This window comes from Trichechus manatus, unplaced genomic scaffold, assembly GCF_000243295.1.
Source record: "Trichechus manatus latirostris isolate Lorelei unplaced genomic scaffold, TriManLat1.0 scaffold00084, whole genome shotgun sequence".
Lineage (NCBI taxonomy): Eukaryota > Metazoa > Chordata > Mammalia > Sirenia > Trichechidae > Trichechus > Trichechus manatus.
This window is the reverse complement of record NW_004444020.1, coordinates 10833946-10858326: the sequence shown is the minus strand read 5'-3', so window position 1 is coordinate 10858326 and position 24381 is coordinate 10833946. Positions and strand designations below refer to the sequence as shown.

At 50.8% G+C, this 24381-nt stretch overlaps 1 protein-coding gene across 1 annotated transcript in view; it reads right to left on the bottom strand.

Annotated features, from left to right (window-relative positions):
* The window catches only part of ESYT3 (extended synaptotagmin 3), a 52468-nt gene that overhangs the window by 11041 nt on the left and 17046 nt on the right, over positions 1–24381 (bottom strand). Inside the window, exons 2-17 of the mRNA XM_004381440.2 lie at positions 23000–23041; positions 20544–20678; positions 17113–17189; positions 15433–15499; positions 14670–14759; positions 14109–14164; positions 11324–11444; positions 7465–7635; positions 6478–6560; positions 4291–4339; positions 3751–3840; positions 3265–3327; positions 3099–3161; positions 2449–2517; positions 1712–1798; positions 796–945 (exon numbers count right to left, since the gene is read on the bottom strand). Coding sequence (XP_004381497.1) covers positions 796–945; positions 1712–1798; positions 2449–2517; positions 3099–3161; positions 3265–3327; positions 3751–3840; positions 4291–4339; positions 6478–6560; positions 7465–7635; positions 11324–11444; positions 14109–14164; positions 14670–14759; positions 15433–15499; positions 17113–17189; positions 20544–20678; positions 23000–23041 — 1413 coding nt within the window. The remainder of the gene's footprint in view (positions 1–795; positions 946–1711; positions 1799–2448; positions 2518–3098; positions 3162–3264; positions 3328–3750; positions 3841–4290; positions 4340–6477; positions 6561–7464; positions 7636–11323; positions 11445–14108; positions 14165–14669; positions 14760–15432; positions 15500–17112; positions 17190–20543; positions 20679–22999; positions 23042–24381) is intronic.

Genomic DNA, 24381 nt, shown 5'->3' with positions numbered 1-24381 from the left:
AGTGGTTAATTGTTTGGCTGCTGACCAAAAGGTCAACAGTTCGAATCCACCAGCTGCTCCTTGGAAACCCTATGGGGCAGTTCTATTCTGTTCTGTAGGGTCGTGATGAGTCAGAATCGACTCAATGGCAATGGGTTGATGGGTTAAACTGTGAGAATATAAATTTCTTTTTTTGTTAAAGCCAAAAGAAAAATGTCATCAAAATTAAAAACCACAAACAGATTAAACAGATTAACCCAAAACCAAAAACCAAACCTGATTCTGACTCATAGCTACCCTATAGGACAGACTAGAACTGCCCCATAGTGTTTCCAAGGAGCAGCTGGTGGATTCGAACTGCTGACCTTTTGGTTAGCAGCCGAACGCTTAACCAGTATTGCCACCAGGGCTAAATAGATTAGACATAGCCAAATAATTAGTGATTTGGAAGATAGATGCTGAGGAAGTTAGCCAGAATGTAGCACCAAGAGATAAAGAGATGGGAAATATGAAGCTCCGTTCAAGAGACATGGAGGATAGGATGAGATAGTCCAGCATAGCACAGAAAGATCTAGAAGGGGATTAAAAGGATGAGAGAAAGGCTATACTCGAAGAGATAATGGCTGACAATTTTCCAAAATTGATAAAATCAAACAAAACAAAACAATCCATTTCCTGGCTTCTTCTGGCCAGGAGTAAACGTGAATCCATTTCCTGACGTTTTCTGGCCATAAGTTCTCTGGAGACAGAGTCCACCTTGCTTCACGACCAGAGCTCCACATCCCTCCCTCTCTTGAGGTTAGGGGAGAAATTTACCCGCAGCACCAGCCTCATGGAGATGAGGCTGTCCAGGCCCGAGTGGTCCAGCTGAAAGTGCTGTTCGAGGGTGAGGTCTGCACAGGAGAGAATCTGGCACAGGGGGAACTCCAGCACTCCCAGAGCATACTCCTGGTCGTCATCAAGCACCTGTGCAGTGGGCAACTCAGAACAAGAGGGGAACCAAGCCCCACTCTCACCACCCCCACAGGCTGGGCCCCAACTTAGAAAGTATGTACTTTGCTGCTATTAGCATCTGGTCCTGTTGTGGGAATTGGGAATGGACCAGGCCTGGTCCCTGCCTTCAGTCAGGAGAGTGACTCAGGGAAGAGGCAGTTATGATCTGTGTGAGGTCAATACGTCAAACGTCCAGGGCCATGGGGGCTTTAGGGTCAGATGAGCTGTGCTGTTCCATGACGAGACATCCGGACAGGGCTTTTGGCCCTGAAATAAAGACAATGAAGTGGATCCCAAAAGATCCCAGCTCCACCACTTTTTAGTCATGAGATCTTGGACAAGTCATTGTTTGAGACTGTTTGCTCATGTGTAAAATAGAGAAGATAATATCTATTTTCCACAGATATTCTGTGAGGATCAAATAAAAATTCTTTTTAATGAAGTACGTCGTCATCGTCAAGGTCCATATTCCAACACAGGCCACTCTGGGGCTGTGTTACAACCAGAAAGGCCCTTTTGCAGGGATTGCCAAGAGACACAAGGGTTTGTCCTTCCACGGCTTCCTCCCCAATGACCTCATACAGCAGCCTCACGGAGATGAGGCCTTGGAGGGGCCTCATTATTCCCTCCTGCATCCAAGCAGCTGGTCTTAACTATCACACCAAGAACCTGCTCAAGGTGTGCTTCAGGCTCCTGTCCCTTCTAAAACTCTATTCCAAGAGCCCAACTTCAAGCAAACCTTCAGATGTAGCTGCTCAGCTGCCACATTGTGCACAAAGAAGGAAAACACTTGGCCCCACACAGGGTCCTTGCTGTGGTGACATGTCTGGGGACAGAGAAGGAAGAGATCATTGAAGGGTCAGGTTGGGCAGAGTTGGATACCAACGCCTCTGCTCTCACTCTGGCCACCAGGCACCATTGGGAGCCGCCTTCTGTGTCTGCCCAGGGACCAGACCCACACATGCTACAGCCAGTGGGAGGCGCTAGGGAGGGGCAGCCAGACTCAAGGCAAGGGGTGCTTTGCCAGGAAGCTCTACAGGGACTGAAAATCACATTAGCCTTAGAGTTCACTCCCAGGGGAAGGGGCAACAGATTTCTGCTGCTGAACTGAGAAACTTCATGGTGTGGTGGGAAGGACATGGGCTTTAGAGCCAAGCCTGGGCTGAAGCCCTAGTTCTGCTGCTTTCTAGCATGTGACCTTGGGCAATCATTTAATCTCTGATCCTCAGATTCTTGGACTAAAAAATGATTTTGTGAAGTTATTTTGAGAAATAAATAATACCAAGTGCCTAAAGTGTGTCCTGGCACCTTCTACAGGCATTCAGTGCAAGCTAATTCCCTTCCCTTTTGGCGCTCTCAGCCATTATTTTTGCCCATTCTCTCTTCCCCTCAGTTATCAGTCATCAAGACCAATCCTAGAGACTTCCATTTCCTTCCATCTCCTTACCCCAAGGCTGCATTCCACAGTTGTCTTACCTTGCTCACGTGTGTCTTCTTGCCTATGGATAGCTTGACATAGGAAGAAGGGTCTCTGCTGACCTTATTCTGTGAAAGGAAAAATCCACAACAGTGGTGGCACCTTCAGTGTCACCTTGAGACACCCTCATCACCTGGGAGCATCAGTGGGACCTAGGGCCAGCCGGTTGCTTCCCATTGAGAGAAGGCAGCCCTGGTGCTCCCCAGGCCCCCTGGGCTGCCATTACTGCACAGGACTGCCCCAGGAGGAGGTTTCAAGTTAAAGACCAGAGGCCAGAGTGGGGCCTGGCTGGGCAAAAGTTCCTGTTCTGTGGGGCCCAGAGCATGGGCTATGGAATCAGATGGGGTGGAGTCCAATTCTGGCTCCTCCTGTTAGCTGTGTGACTTAGGCAGTTAACCTTCTGAATCCTGCTTGTAAAATGGCAATAAAAACTATTGACACAGTCATCAAATGGCTCAGAGATAATGAATGTGAAGGATGCGTTGCCAGCCCCTGTGCCTGGCACACACAGATGACTGAACGGCAGCTTTGGTATCCTCAGGCTATGTGTGCATGGACCATGGCCCGGAAGACATGGGGCTGTGGTGACTCTGGGGAGGAGAAGCTATGACCTGCTGTAACTCGAGTTTCCAGCCACATAGACACTTACCTTGGCAAACCTGGAGAGTTTTTTGGCTCGATATTCACCATTCAGGTAGTCAAAAGGGCTTCTCTGTAGCACAAGAATAATAAGGTAAATGAGCAGCACGTGGACATTTGAAAGTGAAGGTATGAGGTGCTTCCAGAGGGGACACTAAGGCCATGTCACCACTCACCGGCAGATTGCAGGCGCTCTCCAGGAAGACCACAAGGATGGCAGTGGAGAGGCCAACAGGGTCCTGCAAGCAGTAGCAGACAGACTGGTTTTGAAGAAACCGCCTGTGGCAGAAAGAAGCCAGCCAGCCCTTGCACTCCATACTAATTATAAGATCGCTCACAATCTAGCTTTCTATTGAGGCTGAAAATACAACTGCAGCATGGCAGATTCAAGTTAGAGACAGAGATGGATTTCCCATATGAACTAGGCTGACGGGCAGTGACACAGAGCTCTAAGGACCCCATCTTTCCCAGAAATGGCTGAGATTCTGTCTGCTGAGATGGGTCAGCAGCTGCTCTGTGTGTTAATGGGCTGGGTGACATGTTCTCCAGGAGGCAGGGCTGGCTCCACTCCTTCCCTCCCAATCATGTACATGGGCCACCCCACTGCATGTTCCCCCACCCCACACGTTTCTGCTCAAGGGTCCCCAACACACTGGACTCACCTCAGCCAGAACTTCCCGGTCAGTGGTCAGTGCAAGCCACTCCAGCCGCAGGTGCAGTCGCCCACTGGTTGTGTCATTTAGGACAAACCACTGTAGGGAGGGGAGGGGACGGGGCAGGGAGATGCTACTGACCCTGTTCCCGAGCTGCCACTCAGTCCTGTGCCCAGTGAGGGCCTAATAGAGACTAGAAAGGTGACCCAGCCCATAGTAGGTGGGCTCTGGGCTCTGAGAGACTGGCAGATGTGGTTTTATAAGGACTAAAGTGATCTACTTTGGGACGGAAAAACCCTCCTGCCAGGTCCAGCCTGCCCTCCCTTGTAATGCAACTGTCCCCTGCTGACGGTCCTTGGCCTGTGCGCATTTCCAGGGAAGATCCTTCCAACTGGGGCCCTAGGGGCTCTCAGGACCCATCTGTGCCTCATCCAGCTCTTTCCCTGAACATGCATGCAGCCCAGCAGAGGTAGGGCCCTGTTCACAGGACTAGCTGTCCATGGGGAGGGGCGCGGCACTGAAACCCTGGGTCCCAGGCACCAACTCTACCTCATCCACAACTCTGTGGGTCATGACATCACCGAGGCAGATCTGTAGGCTGGAAGACAGAGGGAGGGATGCTTAGCTCAGAGATGGCAAGTTGCAGAGGGCAGAGAGACCCACGCTGAAATCTAGTATCAACTATCTGAGTGGGGCCGTAAAGACAGAGGATCCTATTCAGCAAGGCCCCAAGGAACCATTGGGAGACCAACTTAAACTTGAGCAAAGGAAGGACTCCAACCATTAAGACTGGGGAGGCAGGTAGCCTGATCCCCAGAGGGGACAAGTGGAGACTGCTGGTCATATTGACTGGATTTCTCAATGAACGGGGCTACTGGCATTTTGGGTGGGATAATTCTTCCTTGTACAGGACTGCCGGTGCATCACAGGAATTTAGCTTCCCAGTCCTGTGCCCTCTCAAAGCCAGTGGCACCACCACCCCCAGTCATTGTGACAACCTCAAATGTTCCTCTATTTCCAGAACTGCCCCGGGTACCCTCCCAAAGATAAGTGTAGTTGGCACCTGTGTGTGAGGAGGTAACACCCACCTCCAGTGTGCGCCACCCCCCCCACACCTGATCCAAGCCAGAGGGCGAATGTAATTCTATTGAACTGTTAGAATATGTGCTTCAGCTCAAAACACAGCTGAAATCAGCTAAATAAAACATGAACCAAAAGCCACATTTCTATTCTGCAACATTATAAAAAGTGCAAGTTTTTCATTAAGATAAAAAACAAAAATATCTAGTGGTGAGCTGTTTCTTCACCTGTCAAATTGTGCGCCTCCCATTTTGTTTTGTGTCTACTTTTTTCTTTTTAATTACATGTTCATGGAAACAAGTCAACCAGCACAGAGGAGTATAAAGACTTGGTTATCACACTCTCTCTGTCTCTCTCTCGCCACCTCACCCAAGCCCTCCAAGACGAGCAGTGTGAACAGCCTGGTGCTGAACATGGGCAAACATACATCTGCGAGGACTCCTCCCCTTGACAATGGAGTCCAACTGCACAGGTTACTCCACACCTGCTTTCCCCCCTTGTACTAATACATCATGGACATCCTCAGGTCAATACACATAGATGCTACTCATCAGTTTTAATAGCTACAGAATATTCTGTAGTTTGGCAATGGCAGATTTATTTAAACATTCAGCCAGTGTCCTCTAAGGCTGAACATTCATGTCTCCAGAGTTTTGTTTTGTTACCACAGATACTTCTGCAATAAACATTTCAGGTACTAGTGCTTTTCTTTTATAGGAGATCCTGGAATTGAGACTGCTGGACCTAAAAACGTGTAAATTTGAAATTTTGATAGCGGTGCCTACCCCCACCAATCCAGTTGTCCACGGTCCTGAGGTTCTGTGTTCCACCCCAGAGTGAGCTGGCCAGGATTCCTTGGGACTGGGAACCTAGCCATCTATGCCAGCCTTGACCCCTACCCACAGCTCCAGATGGGAACTTTGGCTACACTATCAGAAGGGTAGAAAGCAGAGCCCAGGACTCAGGACTGGGCACTTGGGAGGTATCTAGGAAGGAGCTTTGTGGTGGGAATGTGGAAAGATGGGCTAGTTGCCTGACACGTTCATCATATCAAGAGTGACCAGATTCTGATCAGGGCCACAATAAATGGATTCTGATAGAGTGGGAGAAAAATGTGGAACAGAACTCAAATTCTTAAAAAGTCCAGATTTACCGGACCAGTTGAGACTAGAGAACTCCCCAAGACTATCGTCCTGAGATACCCTTTAAACCTTGAACCAAAACTATTCCCTGAGGTCACCTTTTAGCTAAATAACAGATTGTATCATAAAATAAAGAATATTACCCATCAGCACTGCAGTCCTTTAAAACATCATCTATATGAGACCAAATGGTCAGCAATTACTCTAAAGCAAAGATGAGAAGATAATGGGGCAGGGAAACTAGATCACTGGAAACGGAACAACTTGAATGGAAATAATGAGAATGTTGACACTTTGTGGAAAATGTAACCAATGTCACTGAACATCTTGTGTGGAAATTGTTAAATGGAAATATAATTTGCTGTGTAAACTTTCACTGAAAACACAATAAAATATTATTTTTTTAAAAAAAAGAGTGACCAGAGAGGGTTGTAGGTCACTGAGCCTTAAGGCCCGGCCCAGCACCCCCAGGGAAGAAAGTCTGCCCCATGCCCAGCTTGGCCCTTGTCCTCACCTGCCCAGGAAGTCGTCCCTGTCAGGATCCTCATCATATAGATCCACCTCCAGGTCCTGCCCAGGCACTTCATACACTATGAGCTGGAGGGAAAGAGAGTGTCTTGACCTGCAGGTGACACCTCTAGTGAAGCAGATTTCATGCATGACCCAAAGGGAAACAAATCCTGGCCCCACCACCTGCCAGCTGGGAGCCCCTGGGCCTTAGTGCCTCACGAACCCCACCTATAAGAGGGGAGTGGTGCTCTTCCCCTGTGGGGCAATGAGGAGGATTAGAGACAACAAGTCAAGCCCATGGGTGACTGGGGGACAGTAGCTGCTGTGTTCTACATGGGGTTTGTAGCTTCAGAGCACTTTCCCATCTGATCCTCCTGGGCCAATGGATCTGGGACGCCAGGAAGCTGCCTTTTATCACCCCTGCTTTCACTGCCACACCCCAAGTGTAGCAGAGCTTCCAGACTGTGTGCTGTGAGGGGAGAGCGGGGCAGCCACCGGGGAGGTGTCCCCTGGAACGTGTAATCTGTGGGGCCCTCATAGCCTTAACAGACTCTAGGTCCCACCCTTCAAGTACTAGGGATTGTGGTTGGCCTCAGGAAGAGTTTAGGCTCCTGGTGTGTGGCTTTGGCAGGAGAGGCTCAGAGAACTGGAACAGAACTGTGCCTCTGAGGTTTTCTCCTTTGATTTAAAACTTTACTTCCAATGAACCTGACTCTGGTGGGGAAGGGAGGTAGGAATCACCTACAGGCTGGTCCTCCAGCAGGGCCAAAGCAGCTCCACCTCGCAAAGCCTGGTGGATGTGGGAAGAAGGAGCCATACAGACCTGCCTGCCCTTCTCAAGTTCTCTGGCATCCAAGGCCTCCTCCTCTGGACCAGCGTTGCCCCAGTGGATCCGTTAAAGCCCTGAGGGCCAGGCGTTGCCTTGTCTGTACCTAGCACAACCCAGATCGGAGCTCGAAGGGCATCAAAGGTAGCCAAAGGAGACCCTCACCTCAAACAGCTCATTCCAAGTAGGGTTCAGGTTCCCGTAGATGGTCCTGCTCCGGAAGTGCTGCAGGCCGATGCTCACCTTGGCATAGGGGTCTGACTTGCCTCGGAATCCCAGGAAGCTGTCCTTCTGGGCTAGCTTCTCTGCCCCCAGCAAGTGGACTCTGATCACCCCCTGGAAAATGCCGCAGTCCAGGGCTCACAGCTGTTCCCTGGGCCACACCAGCCCTCAAGGCCCAGAACATCAGAGAGCGCCAAAGCTATTAGAGGTCACCCCTGCCCCCTTCTCACCCTCTTAAGGTCTAGACGGGGAGACGGAAGCCAGAGATGGTAGTGACCAGGCCAAGGCCATGCAGCAGGTGACAGCAGGGCCCAGGGCTCTCTCCACTACTAGATGCTCCACCCATATCCCTGGTCTTCCCACCCCTCCCTGACTCGAACCTCCCACATGAGTGGTTTATTCAACTGCAGCCATTTCCTCCTCCTGTGCCAACAACACTGCAACCGAGGAAGTTTCTTCCTTTACTCCAGGCCCCCTCTGTAATCTGCATGCTGGCCAGGCCTAGTGTCCCTCTTTCCTGATACTTAAGTGTACACAGGCCTGCAGGCACTGCTTGCTTTTGGCAGTGGATCCATGTGCTCATAAAGCCCCCAGCATCATGCCTTACTCCTCCACACCTGGGCTATGCATTAGGGCAGACCCCCTTCCCCACACTCACAAGGATGGTTGCTAAAAAAAGAAAAGAAAAGAAAAATCTAACTATTAAAGAACAGAGCACAGGAGTTAGGGGGAAAAAAAAAAACATACTTCATGGAACCTAAGGTAGGCCTCCTATCTAGAACTTTTTTTTTTTTTAAATACCAGTAAATACATATACTTTTATCCTTTGACCCAGCAATCCTACTTCTAGGAATCTATTCCAATGATATACTGGCAAAAATATATAAAGACACGTGCACAAGTCTATTTATTACAACACTGTAACAGCAAAAGACCAGACACAACTGTCCATCAGTAGGGAACTAGTTAATGACATAATCACCCTTTTACAGCCCCTAATGAATTAATAATAAGGAGCTGTCATGGATTGAACTGTGTCCCCCAAAAATATGTGTATCAGTTTGGCTAGGCCATGATTCCCAGTCTTATGTGATTGTTCATCATTATGTCATCAGATGTGATTTTCCTATGTGTTGTAAATCCTACATCTATGATATTAATGAGGGGGGACAGGCAGCAGCTATGTTAATGAGGCAGGACTCAATCTACAAGATTGGATTGTGTCTTGAGCCAATCTCTTTTGAGATATAAAAGAGAGAAGCGAGCAGAGAGACGGGGACCTCATACCAGCGAGAAAGCAACACCGGGAGCAAAGTGTGTCCTTTGGACCTGGGGTTCTTTTGCAGAGGAGCTCCTAGTCCAGGGGAAGATTGATGATAAGGACCTTCCTCCAGAGCCAACAGAGAAAGCCTTCCCCTGGAGCTGATGCCCTGAATTTGGACTTCTAGCCTACCAGACTGTGAGAGAATAAAGCCATCCACCTGTGGTATTTCTGTTACACCAGCACTAGGTGACTAAGATAGAAGCCCTGGTGGCACAGTGGTTAAGTGCTTGGCTACTAACGAAAAGGTCAGCACTCGGAACTCACCAGCCACTCCACAGGAGAAAGATGTGGCAGTCTGCTCCTGTAAAGATTACAGTCTTGGAAATCCTGTGGGGCAGTTCTACTCTGTCCTATAGGATCTCTATGAGTTGCAATCAGCACACAACAACAATGAATTAATGGATTGAGGAAATGATCAATGACTGATAACATCACAAAAAGAGACATTCCAACATTATATGCCTCCATACACAAACCACCTATGAAGTAATCTTGCCAAAAAATTAAGCTTGAATTTTTCTAGATTCAACTCCCTGCTACAGGAGACAGAAGAACACATTAAACTACACCACAGAGATGCAATCAACCAAACACAGCTGGTCGGAAACTCTATAGTACATAACCTGGTTTCTTGAACAAGTAAACTACAAGGAATAAAATAGAGAGAGAGATGGAGGGGGATCCTATAGATTAAAAGATTTAAATATCAATCAAACACAATGTGTAAACCTTATTTAGATCTCAATTCAAACAAACTAAAAAAAAAAAATATGACATTTACGAGATAACTGAATTTTTAACATTGCCTGGTATTTGATGATACTAAGAAATTATGTATAATTGATTAAGTATGATAATGGTGTAATGCCTATGTTTAAAAACAAAAACAAAAACAAAAAAATCTGTTGCCGTTGAGTCAATTCCAACTCATGGTGACCCTACAGGACAGAGTAGAATTGCCCCATAGAGTTTCCAAGTAGCGCCTAGTGGATTCCAACTGCTGACCTCTTGGTTAGCAGCCATAGCTCTTAACCACTACACCACCAGGGTTTCCCTAAAAAGAAAAGACTCCTTATATTTTAGAGATATATACCTAAAAATATAATAAAAGAAAGAAAAAAGTAAAAACTGTGAGGAAATCAACCTTGTCCAAACGGTTTGGGTATGGCAAAAAAATGCCGAGACTAGGTTATGTCTTTGGGAGTGGAGAGAACCCCTCACTTGTGGAGATGTCTGGAAGAAGGAGAAATGACATGGGGCAAGGTGAGTGTGGGACATGTCTCTGTGTTCTGGGTGTTGTACTGTTAAGTGAGGGCTGAATTACCTCATGAGCCGACTTTGCTTGTCAGCCTCATTGAGATGCTGGGAGGCCTGTTGTTGGGGCAAGTGGGTATTACCAAATCTCACAAGACATGCTTCTATATGTCTATGCAAATATAAGGCCCCTCCTGGGTCAGGGGCCCAATATGATGAAGTGCCAGTAAGGGGAGCTGAGGGCATGGGGCGAGCAGACAACTGGGACCAGGAAGCACCGGTGCACCCGCCCTCATGATCACAGGCCTTTCTCTGGAGTCAGGGGACACGAACAAGATGATCAAAGAGAAGCTTTGGTGGCACTTACAGAGTCTTCTTTGAGGGAGTCAGGATGGGAGGGAAGGAATGAGAGCTGGAGGGGATTGGTGAGGTTCTAGCAAGAGCCCCAGTGTGAAAGCTGGGATGCTGGGGGATGAGTGGCTGGGAGCCACTCCCAGAGGAGGAGGCAGTGTGAGTGTTCCTGAGGAGACAGGGAACAGGAAGAAGCCTGAGAGGAGGTTAAGTGTCTATCTCCCAACCAGCCTGTGCCCTCCCAGGTCAAAGTGCCATGTGTGCACAGGCCTGAGTAGGAGCAGCCATCAGGGAGAGTGTAAAAAGAAACCAATACCTCACATATGACACGGGTGGTAAATGGGCACTTCTCCTCTCCTGCGGCCCTGACTCCCAGCCCTGATGGGCTCAGGCCTATAGCCAAGGCATCTTTCTGTGGGGAGGCCACATGGCTGCCCGAGGGGCCTCCTGAGCTGGGCCCAGGACCAGGACTATGGGACTTAGCACCCAAGAAAGCCCCATGTCCTGATTCAAAAAGGGATTCTCTTCAGTAAACCCCAAAGATTCTTCCTGCCACCAAATTGATGGAGTCCTAGAGCCTCACGTCCCTGAAAGGAGGATGGGAGGCTACTAGATTTTCACAGGGGCGACTGCCCACAGTTCCCAATACAGGCCACATGGGGGGACCAGGAGCTGCTGGTAAGGAATCAACCCTGGGCCCTGTCCCATCCCAGCTGGGTGACCTTGGGCAAGTCATTCAACCTCCTTAGCCTCAGTCTCCGCCCCATAAAATGGGGATGCTGCACCTTCAGGGTGGTAATAAGGATTACCATCTGATAACATATCTGTCCCAACACTGGGCCCAGGGCTCTGTGGCCAGGGCCAGGTACTCACGCAGGGCAGAGGGAAGCACAGATTGGTCACGTCCAACCCCTTCTTCACGGGCACAGTCACACGGTTGGGCAGCACCAGGTGGGCAGCGATGAGGTCCTCCAGTAGGCTGTCTGACACCTCGCTGGGGATACCAGACATCACCAGCTGTGGGGGGGGGGGGCGGTGCCTTACCTCCCCCATAATGCCTACACCTCCACCCATCCCCAGAGCTGGAACTAGAAACAGAGCTTGGGAGGGCGGGCCTGCCCAGGAGAAAGCAGCCCTGACCCTGGCCTGCCTGGGATGGATGTGTGCCTGTGTATGGTGTATGTGTGTGGGGTGATACATTTTGACAGCCCCTGACTGACCAGTCTATTGATAATGCAGCCTCCCCACCATAACCCCCTCTTCTTGCTGCCCCAGTCCTGCCTTGTTCTTCTTCCAGGCAGCACAGCATGGTGGTGTTGTTATTGTTGCCAGGTGCCGTCAAGTTGGTTCTGACTCATAGTGGCCCTGTGTACAACAGAACAGAATACTGCCTGGTCCTGCCCCATCCTCACATTTGTTGTTATGCTTGAGCCCATTGTTGCTGCCACTGTGTCAATCCATCTTGTTGAGAGTCTTCCTCTTTTTCACTGACCCTCTACTTTACCAAGCATGATGTCCTTCTCTAGGGACTGGTCCCTGCTGATAACATGTCCAAAGTATGTGAGACAAGTCTCGCCATCCTCACTTCTAAGGAACATTCTGTTTGTACTTTTTCCAAGACAGATTTGTTCGTTCTTCTGGTAGTCTATAGTATATTCAATATTCTTCACCAACACCATAATTCAAAGGCATCAATTCTTCCTCAATCTTCTTTACTCATTGTACAGCTTTCATATGCATGTGAAGACATTGAAAACACCATGGCTTGGATCAGGCACACCTTAGTCCTTAAAGTGACATCTTTGCTTTTTCACACTTTAAAGAGTCTTTTGCAGCAGATTTGCCCAGTGCGATGTGTCTTTTGATTTCTTGACTGCTGCTTCCATTGGCATTGGTTGTGGATCCAAGTAAAACGAAATCCTTGACAACTTCAGTCTTTTCTCTGTTTATCATGATGTTGCTTATTGGTCCAGTTGTGAGGATTTTTGTTTTCTTTATGTTGAGGTGTAATCCATACTGAAGGCTGTGGTCTTTGATCTTCATCAGTAAGTGCTTCAAGTCCTCTTCACTTTCAGCAAGCAAGGTTGTGTTATTTGCATAACACAGGTTGTTAATGAGTCTTCCTCCAATCAGTCGATGTTCTACTGCTATTCATAAGGTTTTCACTGGCCAATATTTTCAGAAGTAGACTGCCAAGCCCTTCTTCCTAGTCTATCTTGGTCTGGAAGCTCAGCTGAAATCTGTCCACCAAGGGTGACCCTGCTGGTATTTGAAATACCGATGGCAAACCTTCCAGTATCACAGCAAAATGCAAGCCACTACGGTATAACAAACTGACAGACACGTGGTGGCACAGCATGATAGCTGAAGACAATAATCCAGAGCCCTGTGAGGCTCGTGGCTCTATCACTCACTAGCTGTGAGACCTTGGGCAAGTCACTGACCTCTCTGGACCTCAGTATCCTCATCTCTAAAAATGGGGATAATAATGCCCACCTCCTAGGGTTGTTATGGGGATATGTTAATATGTGTAAAGTGCTGAGAATGGTGCTAGTACACAGCAATTGCTATGTGAGTGCTAGCTAATGTAGCCCTCCCATCCCCTGATGTAACATTGTAATGCTCTTTATTTACGGCTGACTCTGTCTCTCCAGTATAGGGAGACAGTGCCTAGAACAGGATGGCACACAGTAGGTGCTCAATAAATTTTTTTTGAGTGAACAAATGCATGACTGGATTCTCTGCATCCAGAGGTGATGGCCCCAGCGAGGGAGGGAGTGAGAGGCCCACCCTGCAGGCTGCTGCCTGAGCCTAGATAGCAGCTGGTGCCAGCCCTGGCCAGTCCAGCTGCCCCCATTCCTGGGGAGGTGTTCACATGGGGCTGGAGACCCATGGAAGGAAGGTGGGGTCTCCCAGACCTGCTCCTTCTCACTGGCCTGTGGCAGCTGCCTCTCCTACACCTGTGCTTGTGGCCATGGTGGGGTGGGGGGGGACGGGACACATGGTTTCTCACCACACACTTGGATTGGGGAGGAGGGTGGAGTGAGGAAGACAGGAGGAAACTCATGTGTGTCCACACCGCTGTGCCACCACCACACACATGTGTTCTCAAAGGGACCCCAGGCAGAGGAACCAGGCTCCCCTCTACTGAGAAAGATCCCAGAGAGGTGAAGTAACTTGTCTGAGCTCACACAGTTGCTAAGTGACAGAGTCAGGGGTCTAGTCTGGCTGGGTCTGGCTCCAATACCTGTGCACACTTCTCCTTAGTCCTCACAGCTGCCCCCAGGTCCACATCTCATCTCCTCAGAGCCACTTCCGCTGCACCAGGTCAGGGACCTGTATGTCCCTCAGTCCAACATTCAGCAAAGTGCTTCTCACTCATAATGTGTGTATGTGTGTGTGTGTGCATGTGTGTGCCTGTGCGCATGCCCGCACTGGGTACAGTGCCTGCCCACAGAGGGCCACTCAACATTGTTAGCCTCTCACACCACCCCCCGCCACACACACACTTTTCCCTCCAGAGAGGGAGGGCTTGCTGCTGCCCTCACTCCTCATGCAGCAAGAGTGGGGTGGGAGGACAGGACCACTGTGAAGCTGCGCAGCCCCAAGGACCCCACATCCACGAGGGATCTCCCTGGTGGCACTTCCAGGCACTTACTTGATTCCTGGTGCATCCAGCAGGTTGGTCAGGCCTGTCCAGTTGATCTGCAGGTGCTGCAGCGGCAGAGCGAGGCTGTTAGGCTGGAAGGCACTGGGAGCTCGGGGCTGAGAACCCTCTGCCAAGCACCTCAACCCCACCTGAATGGAGAGCCCAGCCTGCTGTGGGGTGGGGGGCAGCCTCAGTGGGGCTATGAGAACAGGTGAGGGCACCTCCTCATTCTCTCAGGCCTCAGGCAGGCTGTAGAGCCTGCTGCTTCCTGCCAGGACCACCATATGGCCACAAGATAGCCTGGTCTTGGAGAGATCTGAGTGTCGTCTCTGCTCCACTTCAGACCACCTGGGTGACCTTGGCGAGCCACTTCTCTGAGCTCAGTTTCCCCATCTTGGGGAGAGCAGAGTCTAGCTCCTCAAGCTGCCTTAAGGATTAAATGAGATAATCCTTACGCATCCAGGACTAGGTGGGGCTTAGGCAATGTCCATTCTTTGCTTAAACCCAGTGTCTGCACCAGTAGAAAGTGCTCCGTCACCAGACGGGCCTGCCTCCAGCCTCTGGACTCACCGGCTTCTGTAGGAAGAACACAGTCACAGCTCCCACGAAGGGCTTGTCCACCAGGAGGGGCTCAAGGATGACCCGCAGTGTGCCCTGCAGCTGAATGGGCACACAGGGCCATGAGGGACCCCAACTCCTTTCTTCCTGTACCTGCTGGGCCCAGCCTGCTGCTGCCTCTTCTCATGCTTGTTCCCCTCCAAAGGTCAGGACCATCCACCTAGGCTGCCTGCTGCCACAGCAGACAACATATGTGGGGTACAGAGGCTTGGACACAGCTGCCACCCCTTTGCCGGCTACCAAGGGGCCCTGAGCTGCCTCCCTGCCTCCCTCAAGTGCACCAGGCCTGATTTGGCCTACGGCCTTGTCCGCAGTGTCAGGCGGCCCAGCCAGCAGGGACCTGAGTGATTTCTGGCTCCAACTCAGCTACTTTACTCCTGGCATGAGACAGTTCCACTTCCTCAGTCTACCTCAGTTTCTAAATAATGGCTCTGCACTGCTGCATAAACAGAACCTCTCACTTCCACTGGCAGCCAAACCCTCTCCTGGAGGGACTTTGCTAACAGAGGCAGGCTGTGGGGCCATGGAGGCAGAGCACAAGGTCCAGAAGTCCAGCAATACCACTTCCTGGCTGTGCGACCTCAGCCTGGATTCCTCCATCACCACTAGCCTCTGGGTTTGGTGCCATCTCCCTGCTTTGCAGCCGCTCCAGCATGAGCCCACTTCTCCCTCCCCTGCCTGCACCCCAGGGGCAGGCACACTGGACTCCACCCACCTGGATCCCTTTCACACCAGCCTGTATCTTCTGTAGCTCCACACTGATCTCACAGTCCCCGATGTAGCTGAAAGTAGGGAGGGAGGAAGAAGATGAGGAGAAGGGGCAGGTCCAACTGCTCAGAGAGGTTGAGAAACTTGCCCAGAATCACACAGCCCAGGCCCAGGCAGCAGGCCACCAAGTCTGAGCTCTCCATCACTTTGCCTGTGATCTCAGCCTTTGCACAGACCCCGGTTGAACCAGACCCCAGGAGGCAGTCCCCAAGCCCTACACCCAGAAGCCATCCAATGCACATCCCCACCTCTGACCATGAGGCAGTGGCTCTGGGCACCACCTCACCCTGGGGGGCAAGGGGTTGGCCCACAGATGAGAAGGAGGGACTCTTAGTGAGCACACTACCCCTGCCCCCACCACTGCTGCACCGCTGCCCAACTCTGCCCAGGCATCCTCCAAGAGAACATAGAAGAACTCCAGCTGCTTAAGCCACCAGGCTGTTGCAGGGGTGGTGGGGGTGGCCGAAGGTAACAAGATCTCAGGCTGCAAGGATGGGAGCCTGAGGCCAGCTGGGGGCTCTTGCCGGGTGATGGGCATAGGGAGCCCAGAATGGGTGCCCCTGAGTATGTGAAAGTCCCTCACAGTGACCCACCCCTGGGGCTAAGAGATTGTGTCAAAGGCCTAAGGAGAGGACTAAGCAGACAAAGAGGCCAGCCATCAAATATCCACAGGACACAGGCAGAGCAGCAGGATGCCACAAGCCATACAACTGCCAAGTGCCCCTGAAAGGACAGGCACAGCGGGCAGGGGAGAGCCCACAGGGGCCGCCTGAGCTGACTGGGAGGCTAGGGGGACCAGATGCCCTCAACATGTCCTAAGTCTTCATACATGGATCTCGTGGCCTGGCCTCAGGGGGAGTAGCACCACTATAGCCCTCTCACCACTCCAACACACTTGAGACCAGCCCCTCGGTGGGAATGAGTGTGCCTGGAGCTGTCTTCCTAGCAAGCCCTGAGTGCCAGCCTCTGGGCCAAGGACAGGGAATGTGAGGCACCGGAAAGGAATGCCAACATTCTGGAACCTCAGGAGGTAACCCTTTGTCCTTTAAAGCACAAGTCAAATCTCACTTCCTCTGGGAAGACATCAAGCCTATTACTAACCTCATTCAAAAGAGGTGCCCTTACTCAATCCGCTCAGCAGTCCCTCTTGTGTCTTTGTAGCCTCTAGTTCTCCCAAGGTGCCCAGACCCAGTCCTCCCACTGGCCCCTCTCAGCCAGTGCCCTGGGCCTAGCCGCACCTGCTCCCTCTAGCCACGTGCTGTCTCAAGGCAGCTGGTCTGACCCTCCAGGTGATGTGGCCCCAGGCCCCAAGAAAGCTCTGCTGTCTGGGCCTTGGGACCCATAGGGTGCCCTGGTGCCTGGTCTGATGGCAGAAGCCAGGCCTGGCCTAGAGGTCAGACAGCGGTGGCTCTCCTGGGACCAGTCCTTCCTCCATCCATTCTCCTGACACTCCTCCCCGCTCAAGCAGGGACATTGTACCCCAGCCCCAGCAGCAGGGTGTAGTCACTGTGAGGGGCGTTCACATCCCAGAGTATATACGTACTACTCCATCTTCAAACAAGCTGTTCCCACAGAGCCCCCTGCAGCCCCCCGAACCCACACTGGCCCCCACAGTAAGAAAGCTCACCATATCTGCAGGTCCAGGACCACCTGTCTTCGGTTACACTTGTTAGTGTGGGCCTTGACACCATTAACCCGGGGGCACTGGAAGAGATACCAGAGGGCGAGGTCAGCAGGGCTTTTGCAGCAGAGGATTCTGGCAGCACCCCACCCAGCAATGGGCTTCATCAACAACAGCAGCCATGGCCACTGCCCTCCCAGGATGAGGTACAAACACAGAAACCCACCCTGCAGCCTCTGGTCATCTTTGACACCTCTGAGGCTTCTCTCCCTAGAATGTGCACCCTCCTTCTCCTCCATTTCTGCCTCCATATTTATGGAGCACCTACTCTGCCAGGCACTGGACTTGGGAGTCAGCAGGGAACAAGGAGGGCTTGCGCTTGCCTTGTGCACCCACAGCCTGGCAGAGGCGAGGACAATCGGGGAGAGTGGCTGCAGTGAGGTGCCGCCTGTGCAGTTACATGGGGGAACTGGGGGCTCTGAGAGTATCTCCAACCCAGCCTCAGGGGTCAGTGAGGCTTCCTGGAAGAAGGAGCATTTAAGCTGAGAGCCAGTGAGTGAGTAAGAATTGGCCCCATAATGGCAGAGGGACAGGGCAGGGTCCTTGGCAGAGGGAGCTGACCCTAGGAAGTAAAGTGCCCTCCAGGGTCAAGGGCTGAGCTCATAGGTAACTTTTCTTCTCTTATCAGCTTTCCCTCTCTGCATAAAGTCTTCTCTTTCCCTCCTGCCAGGTGGCATTGGAGTGAGGTCAGGTTGTCATTTATTAATAATAAAAAAAAAGATGTCACTTGAACTCAAGTTAATGATACACATGCCAAAGTAGTCAGGGGTGAAATCCACTGATGTCTACAAGTTACTCTGAAATGCATCCAAAAAAAAGATGGATAGAAAGATGGATGCATGGATATGTAATAAAGCAGATACAATGAAAGTTAACAACTGTACAGTCCCGATGGTGGGTATGTGGTGTCACCATATAGTTCTTTCCATTTTCTGCACGTTTGAAATTTTTCATAATAAAATGCTGGAGAAAAAATCCAATCAACCACGCTATAGGAAAGATTAAATTATATTTCTCTTCTCTCCAAATGCATTGTCACGTGAAGAGGTTACCAAAGAGTATGAGGTCAAAAATGTAGAGAAAAAGTATGATAGAGGCATGTGGAACAGTTAATGAAAAATATGTAGTTTTTCCAGAGTTTGTGGTATGTGTGATATGTTGGCTATTTAAAATGTGTAACATGTTGCAATTTATTTTCTCATTCTAAATAAATATTCACTTTCAGCCTAATTTTGTAATTGTAGTTTTATATTCTTTTTACTTAAGAGGGTCCCCAGAATTGTAGAAACTTCAGGCCCTGGCCCTGCCCTGGCCTCCAAGGCTTTGCTGTTAAAGGCCCAGAAAGGTCTGTGGAAGCCTGGGGAGGAGGCAGGGGTATATATCCTTCCAGCGCCCAGCACCTGCTCCTAGAGGGGAGGGGAGTTGGTTTGCCCAGCACCTGTGAAAGCTCAGCCAGCCCCAAGATCCCCGTCTGCAGAGACCCGGCCTGGGGAAGGCTACCTGCCTGGAGGCTTCTACCACAGACTTGGAGCACCTGTTCTGGGCCAGGCTGGGTGGCACTGGCCCAGGGCTCTTAGGTAAGTGAGAGGTGCTAATCTGTAATTTGGCCTCCATTGGGCCCAGTGCCCTATGCTGCCCACAACTCATACAGTCACACAGAGCAACCATGAGGCCAGGCCTGGTATTCACATCTCACAACAACCCTTAGAAGTGGATCCTTTCATTTTATGGATGAGGAAACTGGAGCTCAGAGAGGTCAAGTCATTGACCCAAGGTCACTACAGCACAAAGCAGGGTTGGGCACAGACACAGGGGTGTGGGCGAGAGCACTGAATCCTGGCCAAGCCCAGGAGGTCACATGAGGAGTTTTCTGTGACCCCACAGTGGAGAGGACTGGCACGGTGGGGGATGGGAGAGCTGAGGGGATGGGGATGAGGCCTGCACTTGAAAGGCTTTGAATACCAGGACCAAGAGTCACGTATTTCTCCTGCAGGGGTGGGGGCACCTGGCCAGCCCGCGGGCTCCTCGTGCAGGTTCTTCTGACTTCTCCCAATAGCATTCCTGCTGCTGCTGCCTACAACTAATCTGCCTGCAGCAGAGCCACATCCCACAAGCACCACTACCAGACCAGTGGCCTAGTGGAACAGGCTCTGCTCTAAACACAGCCGTCTGCAGGCTTCCTGTGATGCCCTCCTTCCCGGCTCTTAGCCTGGTGAATTCTTCAAAAGCCAACCCAGACACTACTCCCTCCAGGAAGTCTTCCCTGACTACCTCAGCCCCCACACTCCTCCACTTCTGAACTCATGCATTCCTCTATCACTGTGCATGCACTGCTACGTTGTCATCGGCATGCTTACGTGTCTGCCTCTAACAACAAAACAGCGACCTTCCTGAAGGCAGGGTGCTGCCACACTCATCTTCCTGTCTATGTGCCTAGCACACAGCACATGCTCAGGAAGTCATGAATAAATGAAACAAGGAATAAACAAAAGAAACAAAAGATGCTGTCACAGGCCAGGCCTGGGAGTCTGTGTGGTATAAACCAGGCATGCCCAGTACACCCCCCACTCAGGGAGGGTGCTAGCCAGGCAAAGGTGAGCACCCACCCTGGGGGCCAGCGAGCAGCTCTCAGCAGACTGGCCTGCACTCTGACACCTGCTTGTTCCAGAGCTGACCAGATGTCAACGCCTTTGATTTACTGGGTGATGGATGTCATAGCAGTTCTCTGTCTGGAGGTGCATTTTTGGATGATCAAAATAAGACACACACCAATTTACCAAGGGGCACTTTGGGGCAGAAGGAGCAAGGAACAAAGAGGGAAAAAGGAAGCTCAGTCTAGAATAGATAGCTTGACCTTAGGTATGTGAAACTCAAACTTCTTTGGCCAAGACCATTTTATCCTGGGACTCTGGTGAATCCTCACAGAACAAGGGCGGGCTTGAGCCAATTGGTTGGTAGAGAACTATCAACTGCTTTGTGGTACTACCTCCTTCCACGAAGGTGTGTTCTCCCCAGCTGATGCCTAAGGTGAGCAATTATGACTACATTTTTGTGTCTGTCTGGCTTCCACCATACAGCCATGTTTTCAAAATGTTGCTTAAGAAACGTCAAATGATTTCCCTCCTCTCCTTTCCTGTTCCCTCTGAGCCAGGCTTGGAACCTGGGGAGATGGTGGTGCTGGGACTGGGGAGTCTATACTGAAGCCCAGAGGCTAGGAAATGCAGGTGGGGGTGATGTCCCCTATCATAGTCTGTGGGAACTTTGTAGTCAGGTGAATGACCTGTGGTGAAGGTAGGGGGAGGTAAGAAGGTGGGAGAGGGGGCAGAAAAGAGACTACACAACAGGTGGTCAGGCTGACCTCCTGAGACAGCTCTGACCTTCTGTCCAAAGTAGAGCTTGGTGAAGGTGAAGGTCCTCAGGTGGATGCTCTTCTCCCGGATCTTGGGCTCGAGTTTCTCCCGGAATTTGTTTTCCATGATCATGCTTAGGTAGGGCCAGGTGTGGGAGATGATCTGGGACGACAGGAAGAGGCTCTTGGTGGTCAAGCCTGTGCCCCCACCCAGGCCCATGACTGCAAACAGCAGATCCTGATCCTGTGCAACCTAGCCCTGGAAGAGTGAGGACTCCACAGCCCCTATGCTGGCAGCAATCATTGGCCTGCTTGCCACCCATCTACCCACTTATTCATCCATCTGTCCATCTAACATCTGATAACCACTACAGTGGTTCCCACTCTTGCACAGGAAGCAGGACCCCAGACTTTGGTGCCGTTTTGCAGAACACCATGAAAGATTCATTCACTAAACTTCATATTATGAAACTCTTTAACTCTGTGGTAAAACATAAACTATCCCATTCTACATTCTGGTATCAACAAGAAGCAGGTGCCAGAAGTTTAAGGAAAATATCACAAATTTAAATTGCTGCCTGTGGATTTAATTCTTCTGTAGCAATTAGGAAAGGCTGCTTTTGGCTGATTTCTGTGGCAGAACACCTGATGGCACTGGTCTGGGAGCCAAGCATGGGGCCTGAGAAGAGGGAGGGTGGCAGAGATGTGGTGCCTGGTGGCAGGCAACAGTGGAGATCATGGAGGGGTGTGGAAGGAGGGCTAGTCGGCCGATATGTGCTGTTTGGGGCAAAGGCTTCTCCCCTTTCCTGTGGACTTGGGTCTCAGTTTAAAGATGCACCCACCTCCCACCCTCCCCCCATTCCAAATCCATAATTGGAGGAGCCTAAAGGAAACCCTGATGGCGTAGTGGTTAAGAGCTACAGGTGCTAACCAAAAGGTGGGTAGTTAGAATCCACCAGATGCTCCTTGGAAACTCAATGGGGCAGTTCTACTCTGACAGCAACGGGTTTGGGTTTGTTTGTTTTTTTTTAAAGGCTGTGAGACTTCAGGTCTTCACTGTCCCCATCTGGAAAATATATCATCTCCTTCAGGGCCTTCTCCAAACTCCAGTCCCTAAGATTCTACTTTCTAAGTCCTGGTCCCATCTTCTGTCTTGCTGGCCTGTCATTCACTATGTGCCTCCTGAGTGTGAAGCTGGTCCTAGGACCTCAGTGCCCTAGTATGTGGTTTGTCTCCACAGCTGTCTCACCATTTAGGCTCTGGGCTATGTGGGTATCTGTGTGTTAGTGAAAGAAAGATGTAACGCATGCATAAATCCATGAACTAGTTAGCACACATGTGGCAGACTCGCCTTTGTGGGCACGGCACAAGTTTTGCCCCAGAGGCCCTGGACCTAGCATTAATCCTCAGAAATCCTCTTAAAAGCAGCAGTCTGCTTCCTCCAAATTTTACCTTCAGGCAGGTAACAGAGTTTTTGATCCACTGACATTTCTGGTAACTTGAGAATACCAATCTTTGATCAACAACCATCGGGAAGTCCCTTCTTAAACCTAACCTAAGTCATTCCTGCTATGGCTAACCCTTTTTACCAAACAGAGGAAAGATTTGTATTAGAAAGAGCTGTGAGCCAGGAGACGCCGGTGGGGGCTGCAGAGGAGCCTTCCCATTTAGTGACGTGTTTGGGCAGATCAGGTAGAGTGAGGACTGTTCCCTTAGCTATCGAGTTCGGATTCCTTCCTCCTGGGGAGGGCCAGAGCGGGAGTCAATCAAGCAGCCCTGAAAGGGGCGGAAGGGCGGAAGGGCGGAAGGGCGGAAGGGCGGAAGGGCGGAAGGGCGGAAGGGCGGAAGGGCGGAAGGGCGGAAGGGCGGAAGGGCGGAAGGGCGTTCCCTGGTGATCTAACAACAATCACAACGATGACACAGCGAGTACCCGAGCGCTCACTATGTGCCCGACATCGTCGTGCAGTCATCATCTCATTAATCCTCACAACAACCCCACGAGGCAGGGACTATAGTTATTCCCATGTTATGGACGAGGAGACCAGCTCAGAGACGATAGGCAACCTGTCCGACGTCACGTAACAGCTGGCGGATTGAGCTTCCTCTCTGTAGGAAAGCACCGAGCTCGGCCTGGTTGGCCAGTGGCAGATTGCATTTATTCGCTATACTTCTCTGTATTTTCTAACTTTTCTGCCGTGACCATATATAAGTTTTTAAAACTTTTATTTATTTATTTATTTTTTTAAGAAAGCCATTATCTGGTGAAAGGAAGAACCTGAGGTGGGTAAGGAGGTCAGGGAGAAAGGCCGCCACCTCAGCGAGCGGAGGGGGTCATCTGTGCCCTTCAGCTCCTCTCAGGGCCTGGGAACTGCCTGGACCCTACGGTCACCCTCGCCCCATCAAGGCTGCCGCGGTGACTCAGCCACAGGGCCCGCGGGCGGGAAGCTCCGATGACCGCGCTCCAGGCCCGGGCCGTAGCCTTACCTTGTTCGCCCACTCGACCCGCTCCACGTCCGGGAAGTGGATCTAGAGAACGAAAGCCCCGAGGGCAACTTAGAGCTGCACATGCCCGGCCAATGAGTCCGAGCGGCCCTGCGGGCAAGGAGCGCACAGTCCCGTGGGGCAGGCGGCAGACAAACAGAGGGCGTCAGCCTGCGGGCACCGACACCGCGGTGGGTGCCAGATCCGGGGCTGGAAGCGTGCACGTGGGTGCTTCTCAGGACAAGAGAGGACTCCAGGCAGCCCCCTCTTCTTGCTCCCTCCTCCCGCCACTCGTTTGCATATGCAAATAAGCCCCTCCATCCCTGTGGAACTACAGAATCCCCCAACTCAGGGAGGGAGGGAGTTTGCACCTTGCAAACCTCGTCCCGCTTATTGTTTTCTTCCCCCCTTATTCGTTTTAATAACACAGCAATACAGTCTCTGTAGGAAATTTAGAAGATGCGGCCAAGGAAAAGGAAAAAAATATTTTATCAAAGAATGCTACCCAGTGATAACCAACAAGCTGGTGCATTTCCTTCCAGTCTTTTCCAGAAACAAATATGTGCAGTTTTCACAAAAATTGAGGTCCTACTAGTGTTTTTTGTAGAGACCTGGTGCTGCAAAGGTTTATGGGACAGAGGAGTAAGGAGCACCTGGCACAAAACATGGATCAGTAAATGGTAATGATGGTCATCACTGTCGCCATGCCCCAAGAGCCCTGAACACAAGGCCAGCTCGGGATCAGATTCACAGTGGGCCTGAGACCACCCAAGGTTGGGGAATGGCTCAGAAGGCTCACTATCCAGGGACTGCGTGTTTGTGCCAGGGTCAGACTATCCAATAAACAAGGTGAACATGGGTTTTGTTTGTGCTTACTTACTAATCTGAAGTGAACAATTTCACATGGATTTTCACCACACCACATTAAAATGAAACCCATGTGAAATTGTTCACTACAGATTAGTAAGTAAGCACAAGCAGGCCCATGCTTATCTTGCTTATTGGATAATCCACCCCGGCATATGTCCATGCTTATTGGATAACACCTACTGCACACCCACCAAGGGCCAGTGGTCCAGAGCCTGGCCCGGACCACTGGCCAGGAAGGAGAGCAGTTCCCAAAGGAGGTGTAGAGCAATTTAATTCTAAAGAGCACAGTTTTTAGAAGCCTTCAGAGATCAGAAAAGTCCAGTACTTCTGAGACTCCTGGAATATCATGCCATTCTCCCAGCCTCAGTTTTCCCAGCTCTGTCTCCTCTAGAATCTGGGGAGGAGGAGGAGGAGGCACACCTTATGTGTACCCCATATACACACCTTATGTGCACCCCATACACACACCTTATGTGCACCCCATACACAAACACCTTATGTGCACCCCATACACA